This window comes from Meriones unguiculatus, chromosome 18, assembly GCF_030254825.1.
Source record: "Meriones unguiculatus strain TT.TT164.6M chromosome 18, Bangor_MerUng_6.1, whole genome shotgun sequence".
NCBI lineage: Eukaryota > Metazoa > Chordata > Mammalia > Rodentia > Muridae > Meriones > Meriones unguiculatus.
The window spans coordinates 20,857,541-20,882,967 of NC_083365.1; the positions used below are offsets into that span (position 1 = coordinate 20,857,541).

At 37.9% G+C, this 25,427-nt stretch overlaps 1 protein-coding gene across 2 annotated transcripts in view; it reads left to right on the top strand.

Moving 5' to 3' along the window:
* Window positions 1–25,427, top strand: part of Ubr1 (ubiquitin protein ligase E3 component n-recognin 1) — a 117,995-nt gene that overhangs the window by 20,859 nt on the left and 71,709 nt on the right. For both annotated transcript variants that reach the window (XM_021639393.2, XM_060371705.1), the window contains exons 4-14: window positions 7,418–7,528; window positions 13,010–13,140; window positions 15,369–15,507; window positions 16,659–16,721; window positions 16,939–17,062; window positions 17,361–17,468; window positions 18,329–18,417; window positions 20,675–20,773; window positions 22,394–22,551; window positions 23,980–24,079; window positions 24,836–24,964. In XM_021639393.2, the coding sequence (XP_021495068.1) occupies window positions 7,418–7,528; window positions 13,010–13,140; window positions 15,369–15,507; window positions 16,659–16,721; window positions 16,939–17,062; window positions 17,361–17,468; window positions 18,329–18,417; window positions 20,675–20,773; window positions 22,394–22,551; window positions 23,980–24,079; window positions 24,836–24,964 (1,251 nt within the window). The remainder of the gene's footprint in view (window positions 1–7,417; window positions 7,529–13,009; window positions 13,141–15,368; window positions 15,508–16,658; window positions 16,722–16,938; window positions 17,063–17,360; window positions 17,469–18,328; window positions 18,418–20,674; window positions 20,774–22,393; window positions 22,552–23,979; window positions 24,080–24,835; window positions 24,965–25,427) is intronic.

A 25,427-nucleotide genomic window follows, 5' to 3' on the forward strand; every position in this document is an offset into this window, starting at 1 on the left:
GGAATTGAACCCAGTTCTTTGGAAGAGCAGCCAGTGCTCTTATCTGCTGAGCCAACTTTTCTCCCCATTAGAGATTCTTAAACTGTATTTGTGAGTTCCAGTTTCCCACATTCTTAGATGATTTGCCCCCTATAAGTTGTTTTAATTAGCAGTTCTAATTAGCAGTTCTCAGGAACCTCCTGAGTATAGTAGAGGCAATACATACTCTAAAAACTTAGGTTTTAGTTTGTTTGTGTGTGTGTGTGTGTGTGTGCGCGCTCTGCCCTTTCTGTTGAATTATTAGACAGTATTGTTATTAGAGCTAAAAGTATTTCTCAAATAATAGTGCTGGTTTTGTATTCTGGGTTCAGACAGACATGATAATTGATGTTTCTCTTTGTATGTATAATATGCTTCAAGTACTGTGTAAAATGGAAATAACATTTTGAAGTTACATAGTCTGTATCTTTTGTAAATATTAAAGTTCTGCCCCAGCCTGGGCTACATAAAAAGACAGCCTTTTGAATAACAAATAAAAAAGTTATGTCTACAAGCTTAAAGAAATTATTCTTCAAAGGAGAGAGCACATGGGAAAATGGAGCATTTTTATAGTTGATCACAACAGGGAGCTTTAATAATACTGAAATTCCCTCAGTCTGAACTATAGGTTAGTAGCATTCATTTCATTGTTAAACTTTGTCAGTTACCTTTACCTTGTGCAGATATTTTAGACTAGAAATACCTTATAAAAGAAAGAAGCACAGCTGTTAACAATGGGAAGGAATAAGAAGGGGACAGAGGAGAGCAGGGCAAGGGCAGATTCCATCTTCAGATGTTGGGTGAAAAGCAACTGTAATTTTTATTTATATTCTACATTATTCAAAGGTTTCCTTTTCAGTGTATTGCATAGGTAAATGCACACTTTTATTTGTGTTGGGTTTTGTGTGCTGGGGGTTGAACTTAGAGCTTACACACATTGGCAAGCACTGACGTAGGGCTTGAGTCCCAGTCCCTATTGGTTGATCTTGCAGAGCTGGAGACTGAATCAGTGTGCTTTGTATACACATGCCAGGCCAGGGCTCTATTGTGGAGCTATAAAACTTTGTCCAGTTAATGTTTTTTTTTTTTTTGAATAATGAGAATTGAACTTAGAGCTCATACATGCTAGGCAAATGCTCTACCACTGAGCTATAGTCCCAGCTCTAACACTTTTTAAATGCTAAAATATTTGTTTGTTTCTGAGACAGGCTGTCATTCTGTAGTACTGGCTAGCCTGGAACTTACTTTTTAACACAGCTGTCTTTGAACTCACCACTTATTTAGTACAGGTTGGCCTTGAACTGCCAGTGATACTCCTGTTTCAGCCTCTCATATTTGGAGAGCTCAGACATGAGCTCTGAATGCTGTTACGTTTGAAAGACAATATGCAAATATATATTCACATGCAGAACTGAATTCTAGAATATATAAAGTAGGTTGATGCTAAAACATACCCTACTAGCTGTTTTGCTTGTTTTTGTTTTATAGACAAGGTTTCATTATGTAGCCTAGGCTGGTCTTGAACTCAGAGATCTACCTGCCTCTGCCTCTCAAGTGCGGGAAGTAGAGGACTATGTCACCATACCTGACACTAATAGCTATTCTTATAATTAAATCTTTTCTACCAGCTTTGTTTGTTCTTTGGTCCTTTTAATAGGGGACCCCAATTCATTTAAACAAATGTTATTAAGTTTCTGTGTTTCAAGTACTATGAAAGAAAGGCATGGAATGTATAAAATATACAAAATCTGAACTTCATCCACAAAAGGTTTATAGTCAAGTGGGGAAACAGGACACAAATCAGATAGAGATAAGAAAATAGGAAAGGGACAGAAAAGGAGATTGTGGATGGATTTGTTTTCATCTCTGGGTATGCTCTAATTGGCTTTGAGGTGTGTTCAGTAAAAGACTGTCAATTTTGCTGGATAGTAATAGCACACACCTGTAATCCCAGCATTCAGGAGGCAGAGGCAGATGGATCTCTGAGTTACAGAAAAGCCAGGTCTACACAGAGAAACCCTGTCTCAAAAACAAAACAAAACAAAACAAAACAAAGACCATCAACTCAAACAGGCCTGATTTTTGGTATCAGAAACCAGGGTACCAGAAGACTCTTAGATGTGAACTTGGCCATAACTTCCGTGCTGTTTGATCAAGTTGTGTTATTCTCGTCATTGACTCTTTTCTTTTTGTTTTCGAGTTAGGGTTTCTCTTGGCTGTCCTGTACTCACTTTGTAGACTAGGCTGGCCTCGAACTCACACAAATATCTGTCTGCCTTTGTCTCCGTGAGTACTGGGATTACAGGTGTGTGCCACTGGGCCAAGCTGATCTTTGACTCTTAGACTTTAGAAAATAAGGTATGAAATTGAGAGAGGTGCTTTACACCTGTAATTTCAGCCCTGGGAAGCAGGAGGGCTGCCATGAGCTCAAGATTAGCCAGGGTACACAGTCAATTCCAGATCATCCTGGGCTGCAGTGTAAAACTGTGTCTTAAACAGGGGGTCCTCTGTTTACATTTTTTAAATATTATTTTTAAAATAAAAGTAACTTATTTTTATTTTATGTTTACATATTTTTATGTTCAATAATGTGTTGCTTTAGAGCAGTGGTTCTCAACCTGTGGGTCTCAACCCCTTTGGGGGGTTGCCTAAGACCATCAGAAAAACACAGATCCTTACATTAGTTCCTAACAGTAGCAAATACAGTTATGAAATAGCAATGAAAACAATTTTATGGTTGGGGGTCGCCACAACATGAGGAACTGTATTAAAGGGTCAAAGCATTAGGAAGGTTGAGCACCACCATTTAAATGAACATAATATGTGAGGCTGAGAGTTGAACCCAGGGTCTTGACATACACTCTCATCACTGAACTAGATTCCAGCCTCCCTCCCCTTGTTTTTAAGACAATTTTTTTAAAATTTCCTATTAGTTTATTTACTTTACATCCTGAGGGTGCCCCTCCCTCCTCTCAGTCCCTCCCACCCTCCCCTCCTTTCCCTTCTCTCTTTCCCCCAAGAAAAGGGGAACCCCGCACCCCATTAACCCTTCCCAGCACATCGAGTCACACAGGGACTGCTCCTATCTTCATCCCCTGAGGCCAGGCCAGGCAGCCCTTACAGGGAGAAGTGATCCGAAAGCAAGCAACAGAGTCCGTGTTAGGCGCCCCTCCACTTGTCAGGAACCCCATGAGAAGACCGTCAACTTGGCCCTTCAGCCTGACGCTATGGACAGGGATGACTCGAAAGTAACTGAGTACTCGGGCTGATCTCCTGCTTCAGCTTCCCAGAGGCTAGAATTAAGGTGTAAAGCACCTCTCTCAGTTTCATACCTTTTTATTTTATTAAAATGTTTTACTTTATCTGGGCGTGGTGGCGCGCGCCTTTAATCGCAGCACTCAGATGGGAAGAGGCAGGTGGATCCCTGTGAGTTTGAGGCCAGGCTGGTCTACAAAGTGAGTCTAGGACAGCCAGTGCTACACAGAGAAACCCTGTCTCGAAAAACTGAAGAAAAAAAAAATTTTTTTTTGTTTGTTTGTTTTTACATTTATAGCTGGGCGTGGTGGCACATACCTTTAATCCAGCACTTGGGAGGCAGAGGCAGGTTGATCTCTGTGAGTTCAAGGCTAGGCTGGTCTAAAAAGCAAGTTCCAGGTCAGCCAGGGTTATACACAGAGAAACCCTGTCTCAAAACAAACAAATTTACATTTATTTTACTTATTTACTTGTGTGTATGTATTCATGTGCATGTGAAAGATTTCCCCATTTCTGTTATTGTGGTAAAATGGATATAATATTTACTATCTGAACTATTTTTAAGTGTATGCAGGCAGGTGGCATTAAGTTTTTATGTATTTGTTTTTAAAGATTTATTATATATACATTTACACATAATAAATGTATATGTGATTTATTATTTATTATGTATACAGATATATTTATTTATTATGTACAGTGTTCTGTCTGCATGTACACCTGCCTGCCAGAAGAGGGCACCAGATCTTATTATAGATGGGTGTGGGTCACCGTGTGGTTGCTGGGAATTGAACTCAAAACCTTTGGAAGAGCAGCCAGTGCACTCAACCTCTGAGCCATCTTTCTAGCCTGGCATTAAGTTTTTAAACTCATATTGTGTACCCATTACCACCATCCATCTCCATAATTTATTTCACTGTGTAAAACACAAATGTTTTAAGTGATGGCTTTTCTTTTCTTTCCTTCCCTTGCTTTTCCCCAGGTAGCCATTATTCTACTTTCTGTCTCTATGAATGTGATTTCTGTAAGTTCCTTATATTATTGAAATCAGGCAGGGTTTGTCTTTTGTGACTGGCGTGACTTAGCATAAAGCTCTCAAGGTTCAAATGTAGCAAATATCACAATTTCCTTCTTTTTTAGGTTTCCACAAGATTCTACTATAGATACTTCAGATTTTGACTATCTGTGTTTCTTGTGATGTTGCAGGTTGTTTTCACAAAGTTTTGATAGATTTAGGTCAGTTCTTGTGTTGCTGGGCCAGTTTATATTCTCATTAAAAGGGTGTGCGTTAATACTGGAGAAATGGCAGTTACCAGCACAGGCTGCTCTTGTGGAGGACCCAGGTTTGGTTCCCAGCACCCACATGCTAGCTCACAAGCATGTGTAACTCCAGGCCCAGGGGATCTGATGCCCTCTTCTGACCTTTATGTGAAATAATAAATCTGAAAAGAAATTAACACAAGAAGGACATGAGAGCTGGGCATGGTGGCACATACCTGTAGTTCTTAATTCTAGCATCAGGGAGTCTGAGGCAGGATCAAGAACTCAAGGTCTTACTAGGCTATACAGAAAATCCTGCCTCAAAACAACAAGAGAGATGTGGGGTTATTGCTTTTCTGGAAACATCTTCTCAGAGTTTAAATGTACAGAGTTTTGTTGTTGTCATTACTTTGTTTTTTTGGTTGTGGGGATTGAACCCTGTGCTTCATGGATATTAGGTCATACTTTGACATTTGAGCATTACCCAAGCCCTTGTTTCTTCTATGTACTATTTATTTCTATCTTTTTCATTTTTCTTTGCCTTTCCTTACTGCTGTGTTAAATACTTTAGAAATGCTTGTTATTTAGTTATTTTATTAATATTCAATTTTTTATTATTTTATTTTCCTTGTGTGACCTAGAACTCACTATGTAGACCAGACTGGCCTTGAACTCATAGAGATGTACCTGCATATGTCTCCCAGATGCTGGGATTAAAGGCATATGTCACTACACCTTAATTTTTTTTGAAGTGTTTGGTCAGGCTTATTGAGGTCTCATAAAAAGTATCCCATTTTATGAGATTGTAAACATGAATTTATGTGCTATATTAGTAACAAGCACTTGCTAATATTAAGCTAGAAACATCCGTAGAAAAAGTTGTGTGGTGCCCTAGCTCCTGGCATCTACTGATCTGCTTTCTTTCCCTATATTTAAGCTTTTTCAAAATCCTATCTAAGTGAAATTGTGTAGTGTGTAGTCTTTCTTTTTGGCTTCTTTCATGTACATAATGTCTTTGAGATCATGGATCAGCCATGAGTAGTAAGTCATTGTACTCACATGCTGGTTCATTTATTCAGTCACTGGTTGGTGGCAATTGGAAAGTTTCTAGATTTTTTTAATCATTTTTTTATTTTATGAGTCTGAGTATTTTGGCTGCATGTGTATATGTATGCAGAAGAGTATGCTAGAACTGACGTTGTTGATGGGTATGGGGATCCAACCTCACTCTTCTGCTCTTAACTGCTGAGCCATTTCTCCAGATCCTGGCTTGAGCTTTTGAATATAGCTGTTTTGGTGTTATTATTTATCATTTTACTATATTGACATACAAGTCTTCATTGATATAAGTTTTTATTTCTCATTGGTAAGAGTGGGATTTTGGATCATAATGGATGGCTAAAATTTTTTTTTTTGTCTTTTAAATTTGGTTTGTGTCATTTATTTTATTGACATTTAAAAAAATTATTCATTTAATTTTTTTGAGATAAGTTCTCACTGTGTATCCCTGGTTGGTCTGGAACTCTCTATGGAAACCAGTCTGTCCTCAGTCTCAGAGATCTGCCTGCCTCCTGAGGACTGGGATTAAAGATGTGCAGCCACCATGCCTGGAAGATTTGCTAAATTTTTGTTACTAGATTTTTGTGCTTTGCTTTTGTGATATTACCTATTCTACTCATATTTGCCTTTGTTCAAAATGTTCATTTATTTTTAAAAATATATTTTGATATCTTTATCAAATCTCAGGACATTTCACATGTCTTATTTCTTGTTACTTTTTCATTGGTTGCCTCATTATTAAGGCCTATATTTTACTGTTCTCTTTTTTGATCTTGTAACGACTCTCAAGTATTTTTGTTTGTTTGTTTTGTTCTTGGGTCCCCCCGACCCCCAGTTCATATAGTCCGGTTAGTTTGGACCTCTGCGTAACTGAGAACGATTTTGGCCTATGATCTCCCTGCTTTCACTTCTCACATGCTAGGATTACAGGCATGTGCCCTGTGCAGCTGCAGTCTCAGTGTTCTATGAGTCCTTTCCATTACCCATATAATGGTTAATTTTCTTGTTGCTTTCCCTTTCCCTTCTCTTTCAGAGTTATAGACTTTCTGAAGCTCAAATAATCCTGCTTTCATTCCTCTAACCAAATTCCCTCCTATGATTTGTTTTTATTCTGGGGGTAACTATTTTAGAATCTACAACCTTCATTTTCTGAGGTTTTCTGAAAGGCATCTTAGATGAGTGAAGCTCATCCTTTAGAACAGTCAATAAATTGCAGCTTGAGCAAACTCTGGCCTGCAGTTTTTATGTGAATTCAAGCTAAGAAAGGTCTCTGTGATCGTGGCTGCTGAGTGTGGCTCACAGGTGGGCTTGTGCCTCCTTCCTGGAGGGGAAGTTCTCAGGAAAAGTCCAGATCACATTGTCACCATTCTCTTCTACCTGAATTAGTATATTTTAGGGTTTTTTCCTAGGAACACTGAAAGGAAAAATATTGTAGTTGCTGTAGGAATTATTGTAAATCAAGATACTGTATTAAATGTTTTTCAAATTATTATGTATCATTATATTGATTTTTAAACATCCATGTCAAAGAAAAGAAAATTCATACTCAAGCATTATAAAAAAAATCTTTTTACTTTCCCATCTGTTCTCCATTAATTCAAATTTAATAAAAAAACCTAACATTTTAAAAATGTGGAGTTACATTTCAAAAACTTGTACATTTAGAAGGCCCATTTTTGTTACGCTAAAATAATCAGGTGGTTGTATTACTTATATAACTAAAATGATTTTTGTCCTATCCCGATTCTGTTATACTAAATACAACTAAGATAGAAGTGTTAGTGAATGAGTATGGCTCATGAAGACCTCATTTGTCATTTACCAGATGCACACTTCTACTGGAGGGGGTTTCTGTGACTGTGGAGACACAGAAGCATGGAAAACTGGCCCGTTTTGTATGGATCATGAACCTGGAAGAGCAAGTACTACAAAAGAGGTAAGAAGCTTAATTGCTGTTTCAAATTTTCTGAAATTTGATGAGAATAAGTGTTACTAATATATATGGGTTAAGATTGATTCCATTTAGAATCCAATAGTTTTGTTCTAAAAGTTAATTCACCAGAATGTTTTGTTTTTCTAGTCTAAATTAAAATTTTCTCTAGAGGGAATGAATTCATACATACCCAAAATGAGTTTAAAATACTTTTTTGTTAAATAGTCAACTTGAACAAAGCTGGGCAGACTCAGGAGGCAGAGGCAGGCCAATCTGAATTCGAAGCCAGCCTCATCTACAGAGTGAGTTCCAAGACAGCCATGGCTACACAGAAAAGTACACACACACACACACACACACACACACAGTGTGTGTGGCCCAATAATAGATAGGAACAGAATGTAATGAATTTGAAAACAGAATGAACACATGAATTCAGTAATTGCTTTTTTTTTTTAAAGGAAAAGAAAAAAAGACAAATAGACTCAGTGGATAAATCTTGGTCAAGAAAAAAACTTGAGCAAGTCCAGACATAGACATATAAATATGAGGTGGGAGGAAACTAAAGGACCACAGCTACAGATGAGCTATGGAACTGTAAAACTGCTGAAGGATACTCAGCTAATATACCTGCAAATGAATTGTTGGTTTGGTATTTTGAGACAGGGTCTTTCTATATAGCCGTGGCTGTTTTGGAACTTGTTACATAAACTAGGATGGCCTTGAACTCACAGAGATCCTCCTGCCTCTCAAGTACAGGGAACACTACATCCAGCTTTGAAAATGAATTATTTTATCAGACAGTGAGAAGTACCATTCCAAAGCCATAGGAATACTTGGTAGGTAACCATTGATATACTTGATAAAATTGTCATGATGGTAGTATTTTCCTCCAAATACCATGTCTATAATGTTTCATAGATAAACCTTTGAAAGTTTCAAGGAGTATAAACTTTTATACCCTGGAACTATTCTAGATCTTCATATAAGAGGTGAACACATCTTAGGGCCAGATGATCTTTTTACTGCCTTTCTGACTGAAGACCTCTCTAGGTACTAGAGAGGGGACTGAAGTCTCCTCTATTACTGTGGAGGGACCTGTGTGGCCTTTTAAGTCTTTGAACATTTGTTTTATGAAATCGGTGGCCCCAAGATTTTGTGCATAGATATTTACAATAGCTATGTCCTCTTGATTATGTCCTTTATTAATATGTAGTTATTCTCTTTATCTTTTCTGACTACTTTTGGTTTGAACCTTTCAGACACCGGAATTACTATGCCAGCTTGTTTACCGCTTCCCTTTGCTTCCCTTTTTTTTTTTTTTAAATTCAGTTTAGTCTTTAAGTTGAAAGGCCAAAGCAGTTTGCCATTGGGGTTACTATTGAGGCTGTTATTCAAGATTTACTATTGCTGAGGATTTGTTAGTTTCTGGTTATTGGGAGTTCATTTCTTGCTCTCTTGAAGTTCCCAGATGCTCGCTGACTTGCCTTGGTAAATATGACTGACCCTCCAGTTTTCTGCTCCTCCGGCAGTGTGTGCTTTCTTGGGTTCTCATGGGTAAAGCTGACCTTCCTCTTCCCCTGGGAGGTGTTCCTCTAAGAACTTTCTCAAGTGCTGACCCAGTTGCCATGAATTGCCTTCACTTGTGCTTATCGTGAATACTCTTATTTCTCTGTCAGCTTTAATAGATAACTTCGCGGGGAGGGAGCTGAGCAGTTTTGGTTGACAGTTTCAGAGCTTGCAATATGTTACTCCAAACTTTCCCTGGCTTTGAGGGTTGTTAGGAAAAGATTAATGTTGTTCTGATCTTTCTGCCTCTGAATATGAGTTGGTGTTTTCCTTACAGACATTAGTATTCTTTGTTTTGTTTTTTGTTTTTTAATTTAGATATACTATTCCATGGAGAGATTCTTCTCTGGTCATATTTGTGAAATTCGTGATTTCAATAAAAAATAGATTGTCTAAGCCTCTACATAATTTTCCGTAACTCTGTCTGCTAGACCCTGGATACTTAGGTTAGGTGTCTTGAATGTATCCCAGACTTCTTAGAAGTTTTGGTTATCTTCATTAGTTTCGTGTGTGTGTGTGCGTGTGTGTGTGGGTGGATGTGTGTTTGTGTGTGGGGGGTGTTTGTGTATATTATTGTCTCAACCTGTGCTCCAGCTCTGAAATTTTTCTTTAACTTGATCTTGGCCTACTATGTTTTTTTCTTTGATTCTTTCATTTCCAGAATTTGGTTTGGTTCTTTTTTACCATCTCAGTTTCCTTGCTGAATTCTCCCTTTGTGTCCCTCAAAAAACTCTCATCTGTTTTATAACTTTCTTGTGTGGACCCTAACTGGCTTCCTAATCTGTTTGTGGAAGTCCTCTATATGGTTGTACATCCTTTTTTTTTTTTTTTTTTTTTCCCAATAAACCCTGAAATCTCTAAGCATTTCAGTTATCTTATTATCTTTGTATCCTGGTATTCAGAAATTGTGTTTTGGGAGTATAGTGTAATGCTTTTTTTGGTGTTCTTTTGCTGTGCTTTGCACATCTAGTGGAAGACAAGTGGCCTCTAGGTTTTGGTTTTGTTTTTTTTTAATCCCCTTTTCTTACTGTTTTGGTTTGTTTTATGTGAGCTCTCCTGGTGCTTTGTCTTTGTGTCCAGGGAAAGCTGACTGAAGTAATGGTTTGACAGCTGTCACAGTGTGAGCTGCAGGAAACACGCAGTGCCTTCACCTTTGTCCCCAGTACCGCTTGGGGACAATAGCACTAAGGTGCTGGTGAAGAAACACACTTCATAGTTGCTTTTTGGTTTGGGACCTAAGAGTATCAGTAAGTCAGGAAGTGAGGAGGGAGTAGGGGAAAGGGTGAGAGGAGAGGAAATAAGAATAAGCAAGGTATATGGGTTAGAGGTGTGAAAAGCAATAAAGATTGCATATTAGGTTTAGAGAAAATATTCTGTTACTGACTGTGGTTGTACATATCTGTGAATGTACTGAAAGCCATTTCTTTGTCTGCTGAGGTTTGTGTGTGTTTTTTGTTTGTTTGTTTAATATAAGCGCCAACTATGTAGCCCAAGCTGGCCTAAAACTTGCTAAGTAGCCCAGGCTTGCCCCTAGCTCTGCTGATCGCCCCCTTCAGCTCACCAAGTGTTGGGAGTACAGGAGTGTAGTGTAATCTGATGGTTGTGTGTTTACCTTCTGAAACTAGGGCAAAGGTTTCAATTCAGTGAGAGTGTAGTAATTGAGGGAACATACTCACCAGCAGGGAAATAGTTTATAGAGTATAAGCTACTTTTCAGCAGGTACACCCCTTAAGAAATGATGCCCCCACCCACAGCAACCCTTAACTGCCAGCTGTCTGTTAGGATGGGGTGGGGACTCAAGTGCTCCTCTCCCATGATAAAAATGTTGAGAAGCCTGGTCTTGTGTATATAACCGCAGCTCCTGTGAACTCATGAGGCAGTGGCCATGTCTTGTCCTGGGGATATCTTCTTACCACTCATCACCTTATTCTCCTGCTCTTAAGTTTTTGTTCCCCTTTTGTTCAACAATGTTGTCTGAGCCTTGGAGGGCATGATCCCAATGTCTCATTTAGACCCAAGCACTCCACCGTCAGTCACTTCCTATTGGTAGTTGGAGCACTATGAGTCTCTGCATCAACTGCCTGCCGCAGCTATAAAGCACGTCTTTGAGTGGGTAGAGAGCAGCACTAATGTGTGCATATAAGCATGAGTATTAGTAGGCAGCTTAATATTTTTTGGTTTTTGTGAGACAGGGGTCTCACCCTAGCCTGTATTGGTGTCAAGCTCCTGGCAACCCTTCTGACTCAGCCTTCTACATGCTGAGATTATAAGCACCAGCCACTATGTACAGCTCAAAATTTACCCTTAATTGAATAAATTATGTCACAATAAAGTTGTTATTATCAGCTCACTTTTGAAACAGTTAAAATCTTTAATCTAGACATCATAAAACTTTTGGTTTTGTTCCTTTGTTTTGTCTTTTAACAGAAAAACTGTTCTGATCTTCATCATGAAGAAAAAAGATAGCAGCTAGGGATGGGACATTAAGTTAGATGTAGATGTCCATGGCTTGAGAGTCCAAACAACAAAATGCAGTATGTAGATCTTGGTCTCAACAAGCAAGCATTTATAGAAGACGAGGAATGGAGCTGGTAGGGTGACTCAGTGCTTGAGAGCATTTGCTCTTGCATTCAGTTCCCAGCATTCACATTAGGCAGTTCCAAGGGGATCTGACTTGACTGGCTTTTGTGGACTGCCCATCCTTTCCCTTCCCTTTTCTTTTTCCTTTCCCCTTTCCTGTAAAAAGTATCTTTTATTTCCTCTGATTTCACCAAGTATAAATGTCTTCTTGGAAGCTTACTGTCTCTGCTAACCTAGACCTAGTCCTGGAAGCTTCTAGCCTTTGTATAATCTAGGCCTAGAATATTTTCAGCATCTGAAATTTACTGCTGAATAAGATCATCCTTTCTAGGTCTTTCTGAACTCTGGCTGCCTGGTTCAACTCAGCTCTTCTGCCTCAGACTCATCTCCAAGCTGACTGATTCAAACTTGCTTCTCTCAGCTTCTGACTGAATTGCTCTGCTTGGCCTCACACTAACTTTGGCAATATGTTCTAATCTTCTGGCTCCTTCTCTGGCTCATTCTGTCTTCATTTGTGTCTCTCTGCAATCTATCTCTGTGTAACTGTCCCAGTAAAACTGCCTCCTCCCCATCTCTCTGCGCTGCTCTGTCTCTTTAAGTTGCTTCTTCCTTTTGGTTCTCATGAGAGTTGGGCAAATCCTTTTTTGTCAAATCTTTCTCACCTTGTCTGTCTCTCAGTTAGACATCGCTTTCAAACATGGGTGCTTCCTTCTACAAACCAACTTTACCTTCATTGTTTAAGATTAAAGGTATGCACTAAGGGTGTGTCTGCATTCCAGCCGGATCACGCAGGCCTAGAAGGTCTTGAAGTTGATCAGAGTATCCATGATGCTGGATTAAAATTTCTCTACACTTCCTTTTCTTTTCCTTTTCTCTTTCTTTTCATTATCCCCCCCTTCCTTTTTTTTCCCCCTGTGCTGAGAATCAAGCTTTGCTCATGCCAGGCAAGACTTTACCACTGAACTTCACCTTCAGCCCCATTCCTTATTCTTTGCCATCAATACTTCCAAAGCAACGATGAGAGCTGGTTGAAATAATTTGTGAGAACAGTTGTAATAAGCTATAAAAGATAGTTATTGCATGGTATTATCATCAAGCTATTCAGAAAGACAATGAAGAAAATTCACAGGGGAAAGTATGGGTAAAAGGTATTCCACAGTCTGTGTGCTTCTGTCATTTGTAACATCAATTAAGAACCAAAAGCTTATGAACTCAACTTGAATATTTTGTAATGAACTAACTGAAGTGATTATTTAAAATACTCAACATTATCTTCCTTGTCCATTTATTTGGACACAGTCTCAGTATGTATTTGTTGTTGTTATTTCCTCACAGACCTTGCATTGCCCATTGAATGAAGAGGTGATTGCTCAAGCCAGGAAGATATTCCCTTCAGTGATAAAATACATCGTAGAAATGACTATATGGGAGGAAGAAAAAGAACTACCTCCTGAACTGCAGATAAGGTGGGAGCTGTCAAAAGCCACAGTTTTAGTGATTGTTATTTAAGTGGCCAACAGTATAGGGCATCTATGTTTGTGGTCCTTCCTTCTCCCTCCCTTCCTCCCTTCCTTCTTTTCTTTCTTCCTTCCTTCCTTCCTTACTTCCCTCCCTCCCTTCCTTTCCTCCCTCCCCTTCTTTCTTTCCTGTTCTAGGGATTGAGCCCAGGGGCGTGCACATACAAGGCAAGTGCTCCTTTGTTGAGTCATGTCCTAAGATGATTCATTCCTTCCTTCCTTCCTTCCTTCCTTCCTTCCTTCCTTCCTTCCTTCCTTCTTTCCCTCCTTCCTTTGCCCCACCCCCAAAACTTAATTGGAATTTATTATGATTTTGGAATAGATATGCGCACAATTATTTTGTAGAATAGTCTCATATGCTGAAGGCAGAGTGGGTATGGGCTCCTCAACAGGGAGAGAATCACCTAATTATTATCACTTTGAAAAATTTATGGAGATTATCTGGGGAATATTTTTAAAATGTCTTTACTTTAAACATTTTGTTAGTCACTATGCAAAAGTTAAGCCAAAGAAGAGTCTGTCAGAAACTTCAAATCTGTAAGGAGAAAAAGACCAGAATTTTCAGGAGCTTGTTTTATTTATAGCTGCTAGTGCTAGTAGATAAGTAAGTTGCCCATTTTGATTTTGCCCTGATCAAGATCTGGCTGCCCAGACTTGTTTGTGAACAGCAGAATCTCAGAATGAACCTCATTGAGCCTGGATATTTAGCTCTCTCCTGATCAAGACAAGTTTGATGAGAGATGAGGAAATAGCCTTTTCCCTTATGCTTTGGAAATAGTGTGCTAAGATTATTTCAGGCATCAAGATTTAACTTGTTTTTCGGTAAAAATCAGCAATTCTGACAGCTGTAAGTCTCACATTCTTACTAATAGTTGCTTTTCATTTACTAGAAAAAGGAGGAGGCAGGGACAGGTGGATATCTGTCAATTCAAGGCCAGCCTCTATATAGCAAGGTCCAGGTCAGGCAGAGTTACGCGTGAAGACCCTGTCACAGAGGAATAAAAAGAGCATTATAGATTTGAAAGTACAGTTTAGGCCTTGTTGGGACTATTTCTGCCTGTATAGTACTCAAGGTTTCACAGAAGTACAGCATAAAAACAAAGATTTTTCGGAGGGTGTTATTTTTTTTAAGAAGTGATAATTAAGAATTTAATAATATTAAATGTACTTAAAAAAAAAAAACTCATGTTGGCCCATAAAGCTCTTGAGGAAATGAAAGTATTGAGAAATTTTATCTGTAAGTACTTGAATAGTGACAGTTGAAACCTTTAAAGAAGTTAGTAAGTTAGTTATGTATACATTGTTCTGCCTGCGTGTATGCCTGAAGAGGGCACCAGATCTCATTATGAGTCACCGTGTGGGAATTGAACTCAGGACCTCTGGAAGAGTAGCCAGTGCTCTTAACCTCTGAGCCATCTCTCCAGCCCCACTTTATACAATGAAAAACAAAATCACTATAACAAAAAAATTCCACCTTTTCCTCATAAAACTATAATGCCAGTGTCACTTAAAGATTTATTTTTTTTTTATTTAGGCATATACCTGTGTGAATTTATATGTACCATGTACATGTCAGAGGATTTTACAGATGATTTTAAGCTGTTTGTATAGGTGCTGGGAACTGAACTTGGGTCCTCTGCAAAAACAGTTTTTTTCTAAGCTGCTGAGAAATCTCTCTAGTCCTGAGCATCACTTAAATAGACAAATACAAAAATAAAATCTGATTATCTATCATTGCCTGCTTGAAGGTTCCAAGCCTGAATACAGGTTTCTCCCTTTGTCAGTGTGTGAGTCAAGCAAAAATTAAGAGTGATATAAAAGAGACTGCCAATAAGATGAGAAAGTAGTAAAAAAAAATTGTAGAAAATAGAAGCATTGAGGAAGTAATACTTAGTGATTTTTTTTTTGAGACAAAGAATCACAAAGTGTTATCCAGCTTTTCTCAAGCTTGTTGATGCAAGTAATCCTTTTGCCTTACAAGTATGTGTAACAGCATTTCTTGATGGGAGTTTTAAAAATTCCATAACACTATACTATTTAAAATCATGTCATGTATCAATATTACAGGGAAATATTACAATATTTCCCTACTGATAGGAAACTGCATGGTGCTGCTTTAGAATACATGACTTTTTTTGTTTGCTTTACTATCTGAATATGTCTTTTTTTTTAAATAGGGAGAAAAATGAAAGATACTATTGTGTCCTTTTCAATGATGAACACCATTCATACGATCATGTGATATACAGTCTACAAAGAGCTCTTGACTGTGAGCTGGCAGAGGCACAGTTGCATACCACTGCCATAGACAAAGAGGTTCGTGATCACTATGTGAATTATGTTGCTGTCTTACGTCCGTTTCTGACATTCAGGAGTTAACTGCTTTTTTAAAAGGTGGTTCATTATAGAGTTAAAAATGGGTAGTGAACTTATTCTGGATATGATGTAGCTGTTGTACTCTTAAACTCAAAGCAGCTGTGGTCACCTGAACAGGATTAATTATATCTATCAATGTAGCATCATGGATAGGGGAGGAGAGTGTGAGGCCCCATTCCTCCCTGAGGAATATGGCAGTTAATGGTTACTGGGGGAAGGATAAGCATTTTTTTTCTTCAGTGATATTGTCACTAATAAGTTGTTCATAGTCCAGTAAATAACTTCTTTTCTGTGTTCATTCAGGCAGCTATAATTAAACTCAGTGACTTACCAAATCAAGAGACAACAAACATAGGAGAGGATTTGTTTAGAAAAAGGGTTTTAACATGACAGGGAGGGGGATGAGATAAAATAATGGAGGCTTAAATGACCCAAATTTATTATGTACATGGAATTTTCAAATACTTTAAAATTTTGGTCTGGGCACAGAATCTGGCATTTTGCTCATTCTAGATATATGCTCCATTGAACTACATCCTTAGGTCTTGGAGGTGTTTGTTTTGAGACGGAGTACTTGTAGCACAGCTGCCCTTACACTTGATATGTAGCTGAGGGTGATCTTGAACTCCTGATCCTCCTGCTTCCATTTCCTGAGTTCTAGGATTATAAGGACTGTTCCAGCCTTACTGGTTTAGCTCCCCCTATGCCACCCCAACCTTGCCTTTTGTTGTTGTTTCCGGGACAGGTTCTCACTATGTAGGTCTTGTTTTCTTAGAATTCACTGTGTAGATAAAGCTAGCCTCAAAATCATAGATATCTGCTTGCTTCTGCCCCCCGAGTGCTGGGATTGAAGGAGTGAACACCATGTCCAGCTGATTTAGCCTTTTCTGAGACATGGTCTCATATAGCCCAGGCTGTGTTTTCAGTTTGAGATCTCCCTGCCTCCTGGTTGCTAGAGTTACATGCTTATGCTATCATATATGGATTGTATTCTAGCATAATTGACAACTCATCAAGTCTGGGGGTTTTATGTTACTTATTGATTATGATTACCATCCCACTACCTCATTCTCATTTTCGCCTACAATTAGGGTCGCCGGGCTGTCAAAGCAGGTGTTTATGCTGCTTGCCAGGAAGCAAAGGAGGATATAAAGGTAACTTTCTGAATTAGTCACAAAGACAATTTCAAAAGGAAATGTAAATTTATTTCTTGGAGCCTAAGTGGAAAAGCCAAGTGATCTTATTGTTACCATGATCCGTGTCCTGAGTAGAAATAGGTCTGGCTACTTGAAGGCTGTGTGGCTCCTTTTATGAAGGGTAGGTCACTTCAAGCAGTTTAGAAGCTATTTTCACTCCTCCTGTTGTTTGTAGAGTCATTCAGAAAACGTCTCTCAGCACCCACTCCACGTGGAGGTGCTGCACTCTGTGGTCATGGCTCACCAGAAATTTGCTTTGCGCCTGGGCTCCTGGATGAACAAAATTATGAGCTATTCAAGTAAGCATACACCGATTTAATGATATAAAAATGTTTAAGTAGCATTGGAGTTTCTTATTTCTTGGTTGTCTTATTTAGATTGGCTTTTTCAGGACAACATTTCAAGTGTATAATATGACTTGTTTATTTTTAAATGCATAGCATCAAATAATATATTTTATTGGCGCTTGAGCCTTTGATATGATTATTATTGGCATCAAACATAGCAAGGTTAATTTTAATCTTTTCAAATATTACTATAAGAACACTTTTAGGAGAAATATACGAAGAAAAATCATTTGACTTCCTTTATTTGTAGGTGACTTTAGGCAGATCTTTTGCCAGGCTTGCCTCATAGAAGAACCCGGCTCTGAAAATCCCTGTCTTATAAGCAGACTAATGCTTTGGGATGCAAAACTTTATAAAGGTAAGTAGAACTGTACTTATGCTACCACAGGGGCCAAGGGAAGATTGTGGCTTCATCGCAGGACCGGGGTCTGTCTTGTATGAAATTAGTTATTGAACACAATCTTGATTTGTAATATGTGAAGGCAAGGTTAACCAATTTAATCTTCTTGGTTAAAATCCAGGAATACTGTTGTTTTTTTTTAATAGTGCCTTTCATTTAGACAGAACTACTTGAAAAGTGTTTAATCAGATTCATGTAGCAATGCTTTTATTAAAGCGATGTTTTCACTACTACAAAAATCTAAATGAGAAATAGAAAGTAAAAGATGAGAGAGTGTCTGAAAAGTATGGAACAGGAAAGGACAGAGTTAGAGTAGTTCTGAGTGAAGCAGTGAAAAAAAGAAATGAGGGCTAGAGCAGTGGCTTAGTGTTAGGAGGAAGCACTGCTCTTGCAGAGAGCCCAAGTTTACCTCCCAGGACCAAACTCAGCTGGCTTGCAGCAGCTGGAAGTGCCAGCTTTCAGGAAATCTGACCTCCTTTTCCATCCTCCGTGAACCTCTGCACTCAAGTGCACATGCCCACTGCCACACACACACCTGCACATAATTAAAAATAAAATAAATCCTAACAGTATGATGAAAACAGGTTTGGAGAAGATAAAAGGTAAGGTGAAGTGATGGGAGAGGTATAGGAAAACTGATTGGTAGTGTCTGTCTATTTAATTCATGATATTAACTATACTGCATCTTTGAAACTATTAGCATGGTAATTAAAAAACAAAACAGAACAAAACACCTCTGCTGTTTCTAATACCTGGAATAATTTGCCTCTGTCTTAGTGATGCCCTCATCCTGTTTTTTTTTTTTTAATGATCTACAGGTGCCCGTAAGATCCTTCATGAATTGATTTTTAGTAGTTTTTTTATGGAGATGGAATACAAAAAGCTCTTTGCTATGGAATTTGTGAAGGTAATTGCAGTTTATAAGTATAACATAATTTTTACAAATGAAGTTATAGAAGCAAAGGGATACATATGATGCTACTTTTAAATTATATTATTGCTTTCTTCATTAAAAATATTATTTCATTCAATATAAGTATTTTCACAAATGGTAGTTGGTAGAATGGAAATAGTAATTTTAGAGAGAAGATAGACAATAACTTGTTTTCTAAGGCCAAGCAAAGACAGGTTATTATATTCATTCAGGCATTCATTTTTCTTCTTTGTCTTTTTTCACCCCTACTCATCCCTTTTGATCATTTATTTGCCTGCTAGTAAAATTACTGCAAGTATAGAAGTGTCAGCTTGAAGGGAAGAGCAGAAAAGAAGAACAGATATACATGTGACTAGTACATTTAATTAGGCAGGAATTAGGAAAGCAATATATTTAACTGATATTAAAAACACAAAGGTAAAATTTAAGCTCTTTTATGTTTCTTTATTGATTTGTTTCATGTGCCTTACATTATTTACATTACTCTTTTTGCTTATCACCCAAGTAAGATTGCAAGGTTACATAGAACAGGGACTTTGAGATTTTTATTTTGCCTTATTCAAAGATACATAATTTATTGACTCCTTTTGGTTTTTGTTTTTGTTTTTCAAGACAGGGTTTCTCTGTGTAGCACTGGTTGTCCTAGAACTCACTTTTACACCAGGCTGGCCTCGAACTCAAGAGAGATCTGCCTGCCTCTGCTTCCCAAGTGCTGGGATTAAAGGCTTCCTTTTGTTTTTTTTTTTTTTTGAAGATTTATTTACTTTCATTTTGTGTATATGAGTATTTCATACCTGCCTGTATGTTTGTGTACCATGTTTGTGCCTGAAACCAGAAGAGGGTATCAAATCTCATGGAACTGGAGTTACAGATGATTTTGAGCCACTTTTGTGGGTTCTGGGAATGGAATCTGAGTCCTCTGAAAAAGCAGCCAGTGCTCTTAACTCTTACTGAGCTATCTTTCTAGCCCTCCTGATCCTTCTGAGACAAGGTCTCACTATATGATCCTAGCTAGGCTTGAACACTCAGTGTTATGCCTGCCTCTGCCTTCCAAGTGCTGAGATTAAAGGTGTCTACTACCAAGCCTGGTAACTCCTTCTGATTTTAATTTTAATTTGGAGACAGTCCTAAGAGGTGTAGGACAGGGTAGAGGTAAAACCAAAACTAGAGTTGGAAGCAAAGAGGAAAATAACAATTGTTGTAGATACATGGCACCATGGGGATAAGATGCCTTTTTTGGGGGGTGATTATAAGTAGATTGTTAAAAACTAATATTTAGGGGCCAGAGAGATGGCTTAAGAGCACTTGTTCTTTGAGAGGACCTATGGATCTGATGTTCTCTACTGGCCTTCACAGGCACTCCACACTTACAGGGTGCGTAGACACAGGCAAAACATTCATTCACATAAAATAGTAACAAGTATTAAAAATATATGTATGTCTTGTCCTTTGGAGGTGATGATAGCTGGTGGAAGTAAATATTTTCTAAAACACTTTAGACGTATGATTATTGGGCCTACATAGAATGACTGTGGAATCTGAAATGAAATTTTATCCTATTACACAAAGCTAATCTTACTTAGATGAAATATAGTTTTTTGTACAGTGTGGTCATCTCTTAAACTCTCAGATTCTGTAGAGAAAGATTAAATAGGTAAATTGTTTACAACTCCTGTTTTGCATAAAAGATGCTTAATACTTGGTAGATGTGGTGTTGTCTTTGGTCTAATACAGCAGGGCTGGTTTTCAGCTGATATGCACCACTATGGACAGAAAATTCCTAAGCTCATTCTGCTTAAGGGTTGACTGAATATGACCGATTGGTTTCCTGGTTCATATAACTTGCTAAATACTTTGAATATATCCAACTCTGTACTGTTAGAGTAGAAGCTGTAAAACATTGTCTGAGGGGGTTTTGTTTGTTTGTTTGTTTGTTTGTTTGTTTGTTTTGAGAAAGGGTAAACTGCACTGTTGCACTCTGCCATGACTTTCACTTGTGTGTTTTGTTTTTAAAGTTAATAGTTTGTCTAACTCTGCTAGATCAGATAGTTAAATTCATCTTAGCCTTCTGTTTCTTGCTTTTTGTGTTTTTTGTCAACTGTGATAATGATAAGCAGAATTATGTTAACTTGTCTTAGGAACTGTGTTCTACTTGTGGCAGTTACTAAAATTTAGAATTTAAAGGTTTTTAGTAGTGATTTGCAATGGATTCTCCACTTACGTCTTTCAGTATTATAAACAACTGCAGAAGGAATATATCAGTGATGATCATGATAGGAGCATCTCCATAACTGCACTGTCCGTCCAGATGTTTACTGTCCCGACCCTGGTATGTATGAGATTTTTCTGAGTTGAACTTGCTCTGCTTTCTAAGGCCTTCACTTGATGTGGAATCAAATTAAAACCATTTGATAATCACAAAGTTGGGCTACTTTCATTTGGAAATTTTAATAATACTTCAGTGATCTCTCATGGGTACTCAGGGACAACATAACTGGAAACTACCATGGTCCAGATGGCCCAGTCTTCGCAAGTGATGTCTGAAGGTCATTGCTCACTCTCTGGCGTGTTGTCTTTTTAATACCAAAACCTTGCATTTAAAATTTTTGCCTTTTGTTATTTAGTTATTGTTTTTGGTAGATAAATAAATTAAGATAAAAACCGAGAAAGGGAGAGTGTGCCCAACAGACCAAAATGGTGCTGCATCGGCTTGGGAGGAAAAAGAACTCTACTTCCTTTTGTGTTTTTCTGTTTTGTCTTGAAAGTCTGATGAACTGTTCCTATTTCCCCATTTTAAAAGGCCAAAGAAGAGGATAGGGAAGAGAACTGAATTTCAGTAAGGGAGAAATACCAGAATAGGCAGTAGCAGTATTATAGAAGTTGTGAAAGGTATCTTTGTTCTTCATTGTCATGGTATGATTACAGATGGTAAGTATTTGCTTAGATAATCTGGATAATAGGTTTGGCATATCCATACAGGCATTTTTCCAAGTTAATGAGAAGGAAATTTTACTTCTAGAAACTTACACTAGAAGTGTAGCTCAGTGGTATAACACTTGGCTCGCTTATACAAGCCTTGGGGTTTGTTCTCCTGCACTGAAAACAAAAACAAAACCCCAACCCTAGTTCTGAAGTAGTTGCTCTTTTTTAAAAACTAGGAATTGGTTTTGATGTTCAATAAACATTTATTCAGTTGAGCATGGTGGCCTTTAGTTCCAGTACTCAGGCTGCAGAGGCAGGCAGATCACTATGGGTTTAAGGTCAGCCAGGTCTATATAGTGAGCTCCAGTCCAACCAAGGCTGCACAGTGAAACCCTGTCTATAAACAAACAAACAAGTAAATAAATAAGAAAATAAATATGCATTTATTAAAAATTATTTATTTCTGGCCAGGCATGGTGGCACATGCTGTTAATCCCAGCACTCAGGAAGAAGGCAGAGGCAAAAAGATCTTTGTGACTTTAAATCTATCCTGGCCTATGTAGCAAGTTTTAGGATATTTGGGACTTAAATAGAAAGACTTGTGGCTGGAGAGATGACTCAGAGAGTAAGAGCACTGGCTGCTCTTCCAGAGGTCCTGGGTTCAGTTCCCAGCAACCACATGACAGCTTACCACTGCCTGTTACTCCAATTTCAGGGGATCCAACACTTTCAGACAAACATACATGTAGGTAAAACATGAATGAGCATAAAAATAAATAGATAAATAAATAAATCATTTTAAAATAAAATAGAGAGATCCTGCCTCCAAAACAAACAAACAAATTTATTTATGGGTGTGCTTTCTTTAACTGAGGCAGGAAGAATTTTAAGTTTGAAGCCAGACTAGGTGCATAGTGAGATACTATTTCAAAAATAAAATCGAATACTGGTCAACCAATGAATGAATAAATTAAATGCATACTATGGTGAGTTAATGCTAAGACAATATTCTTGAAATATTCTACAGGCCCGACATCTTATTGAAGAGCAGAATGTTATTTCTGTCATTACTGAAACTCTGCTAGAAGTTTTACCTGAATACTTGGACAGGAATAACAAATTCAACTTCCAGGGTTATAGCCAGGACAAACTGGGAAGAGTCTATGCAGTAATATGTGACCTAAAGTAAGTGGTTGGAGTTAAAAGGTGAGGGCATCTGTTAAATAGTGTGCTTACTTGGTCTGTCATATAAGTAAGCATTTGATCCTCTTGGTTATCTTGGACACTCTTTTATCATGGTGGCAAGCATGTGACTGTCACATGCTAATGTAGTTGGCCTACATATCTGTGAATCCAACCAACAACTTGAAAGTAATAATAAGATGATTGATTCTGTCGTGAACTTGTACAGTTTTTTTCTTGTTTTTATTTCCAAACATTGTAGTGTAACAACTGTTTGTTGAACATTTGCTTTGTAAAGGTATTAAATTGCCTGTGATGTATGTAGGTTATTTTATATATAAAACATATAAAAAAAAAACAACCTCTTTGTCATTTTATATATAAGGGAGTGGGGTCCTGGAATCAGTCTCCCATGAGGAACATGAGACTTCTCTAAACATCTTCAGCCAAGTTTTAGTTTAAAACCAATAGAATGAAGAAGGTACTGAGGACAGGCTGTAACTTGTACTTGGGCCATCAAGTGACTCTCCATTGTAATTTCCACACTTTCCGTTTTTTACCTATCACTCATACACTTCATGGTTCTGTCCCCTTTGTATACTCTCGGTTTCTGGCGATCTGCTTATTTTTCTTTTACTTTCCTTTTTGCATATGTACCAACGTATTGAAACTTACCAGAGTTCCCTTAATTAAAATTTCCTCCTGTATATATGTGTGTGCGTGTGTGTGTGTATACACTATATATATATAGTAGGAATATATATATATATACATATATATATATAGTAGGAATGTATTTTGACTCATTGAGTGTAAAATAATTTTAATAGTTTTTTTAATCATACCTGAGACCTTATTCCATGATAAACTTTATTCCCATTAAAATCAATTATTATCTTTTCAGCTAAAAGAAAGATTTGGTGAATTTTAGATTAGCATGATTCTGCTCATCTCTCCAAATTTGTACATCCTAATGTTCAAGGCACCATAACATATAGGGGTTTATATCCTTCTTTCAGGTTCTGGTTCTGAAAACTTGCAGCTAGGAAGTTTGTTTGAAATTACCTGTGCTGCAGGATTTGACTTGGCTTACTGAGTGATGGTTATGAAAAATCTGAGGAAGTCTTGAGCTGTATTTATATACAGTTGTCTGTGTCAGGCCTGTCCTGTGACATGCTGAGTTGCTCATTTAACCAGTCTGAAGCAGAACTTAGAAAGCCAGATTTAGCGTTGATGGTTGTCTTGTAGTGATTCTCTTATTTTGCTAGTTTTATATAAATAAAGCCAATTAAATTACTCTAGTTCTGCTCAGAGGTTCCAGTTACTCTAAGAAATTAGAATTCACAATTTTGATGAGTCAACATTGTCTGTAAATATGAGATCATCTCAGAATAAAGAAGTGAACTATTTATTTTTCTATTGAAATGACAGATACATCCTGATTAGCAAGCCTATAATATGGACAGAAAGATTAAGAGCACAGTTCCTGGAAGGTTTCCGGTCTTTTCTGAAGATTCTTACCTGTATGCAGGTATGATAATTCTTTGGTGTAACAATAAAATAAAAGTGGGTTTTTTTTTTAATTCATCTTCTTTTCCCCCTCATTTTATTATTATTTTTTTAGATTTATTCTTAATTTATTTGGATGGGTGTCTTCTGACTGTATCTGTGCACCACGTGCTTGCCTGGTGTCCATGTGTGCCAGAGAGTGTTGAATCCCCTGGAACTGCAATTTCAGGTTGTTGGGGGCCAGCATGTGGGCACTGACAATCAACTTGTGTCCTCTAGAAGCGCAGTGTCTTCTACTGAGTTGTCTCTCCAGCCCTTTTCCTCATTTTTTTTTAAAAGAAGAAAATTGTGGTGTCTTTTTTTTTTAAAGAAGAAAATTTCTGTAATATAGTAGAAATAAGATATAAACACTAGCTTGTCCTTGTTTTCTTAGATGTGTGTGTGTAATTAGTTACTTCTGCTACTATTAAGGCTTATTGACTGCTTACCACATGATAAATATATGGTTATGACTACATGAATTAGCTTATAGGTTTATTTTGCTGCTATGATTCTTGTTTTACACATGAGGGAACGGGAACTTCTGGCTGCTGGTATTTGCAGCCAGATATGAACTGTGTATTCCAAACGCTAGTGTTCTAACTCATATATTCTGTAGCTTAACGACCATGTTAGGATACTATGCATTTATGAATATAAATCTTGGTATTTTTATACTTTGCCATAAAGGATCAACAGTAACAAGAAAGGCCCTGGACTGACTAGTCTTTGCTTGCAGGGAATGGAAGAAATCAGAAGACAGGTTGGGCAGCACATTGAAGTGGACCCTGACTGGGAGGCTGCCATTGCTATTCAGATGCAGCTGAAGAATATTTTGCTCATGCTCCAAGAGTGGTGTGCTTGTGATGTGAGTTAAAGTTTGACAGTAGGGTTGGTGCCTTCATAAGCTCTGATAGTTTCTAGGAGCATAGTTTTGTGCTATAGCTTTCTTTCTTTTGTTTTGGTTTTTCAAGACAGGGTTTCTCTGTGTGTAGTCCTGGCTGACTGTCCTGGAATTCACTTTGTAGACTAGGCTAGCCTAGAACTCACAGAGATCCACATGCCTCTGCCTCCTGAGTGTTGGGATTAAAGGCGTGGGCCACAGCGCCCAACCTTTTTTTTTTTTTTTTTTAGGATTTATTTATTATTTATACAATGTTCTGCCTGCATGTGTGTATGCACACCAGAAGAGAGCACCGGATCTCACTATAGATGGTTATGAGCTACCATGTGGTTGCTGGTAATTGAACTCAGGACCTTTGGAAGAACAACCAGTGCTCTTAACCTCTGAGCCATGTCTGCAGCCCGCTATAGCTTTCTTGATATAAAAG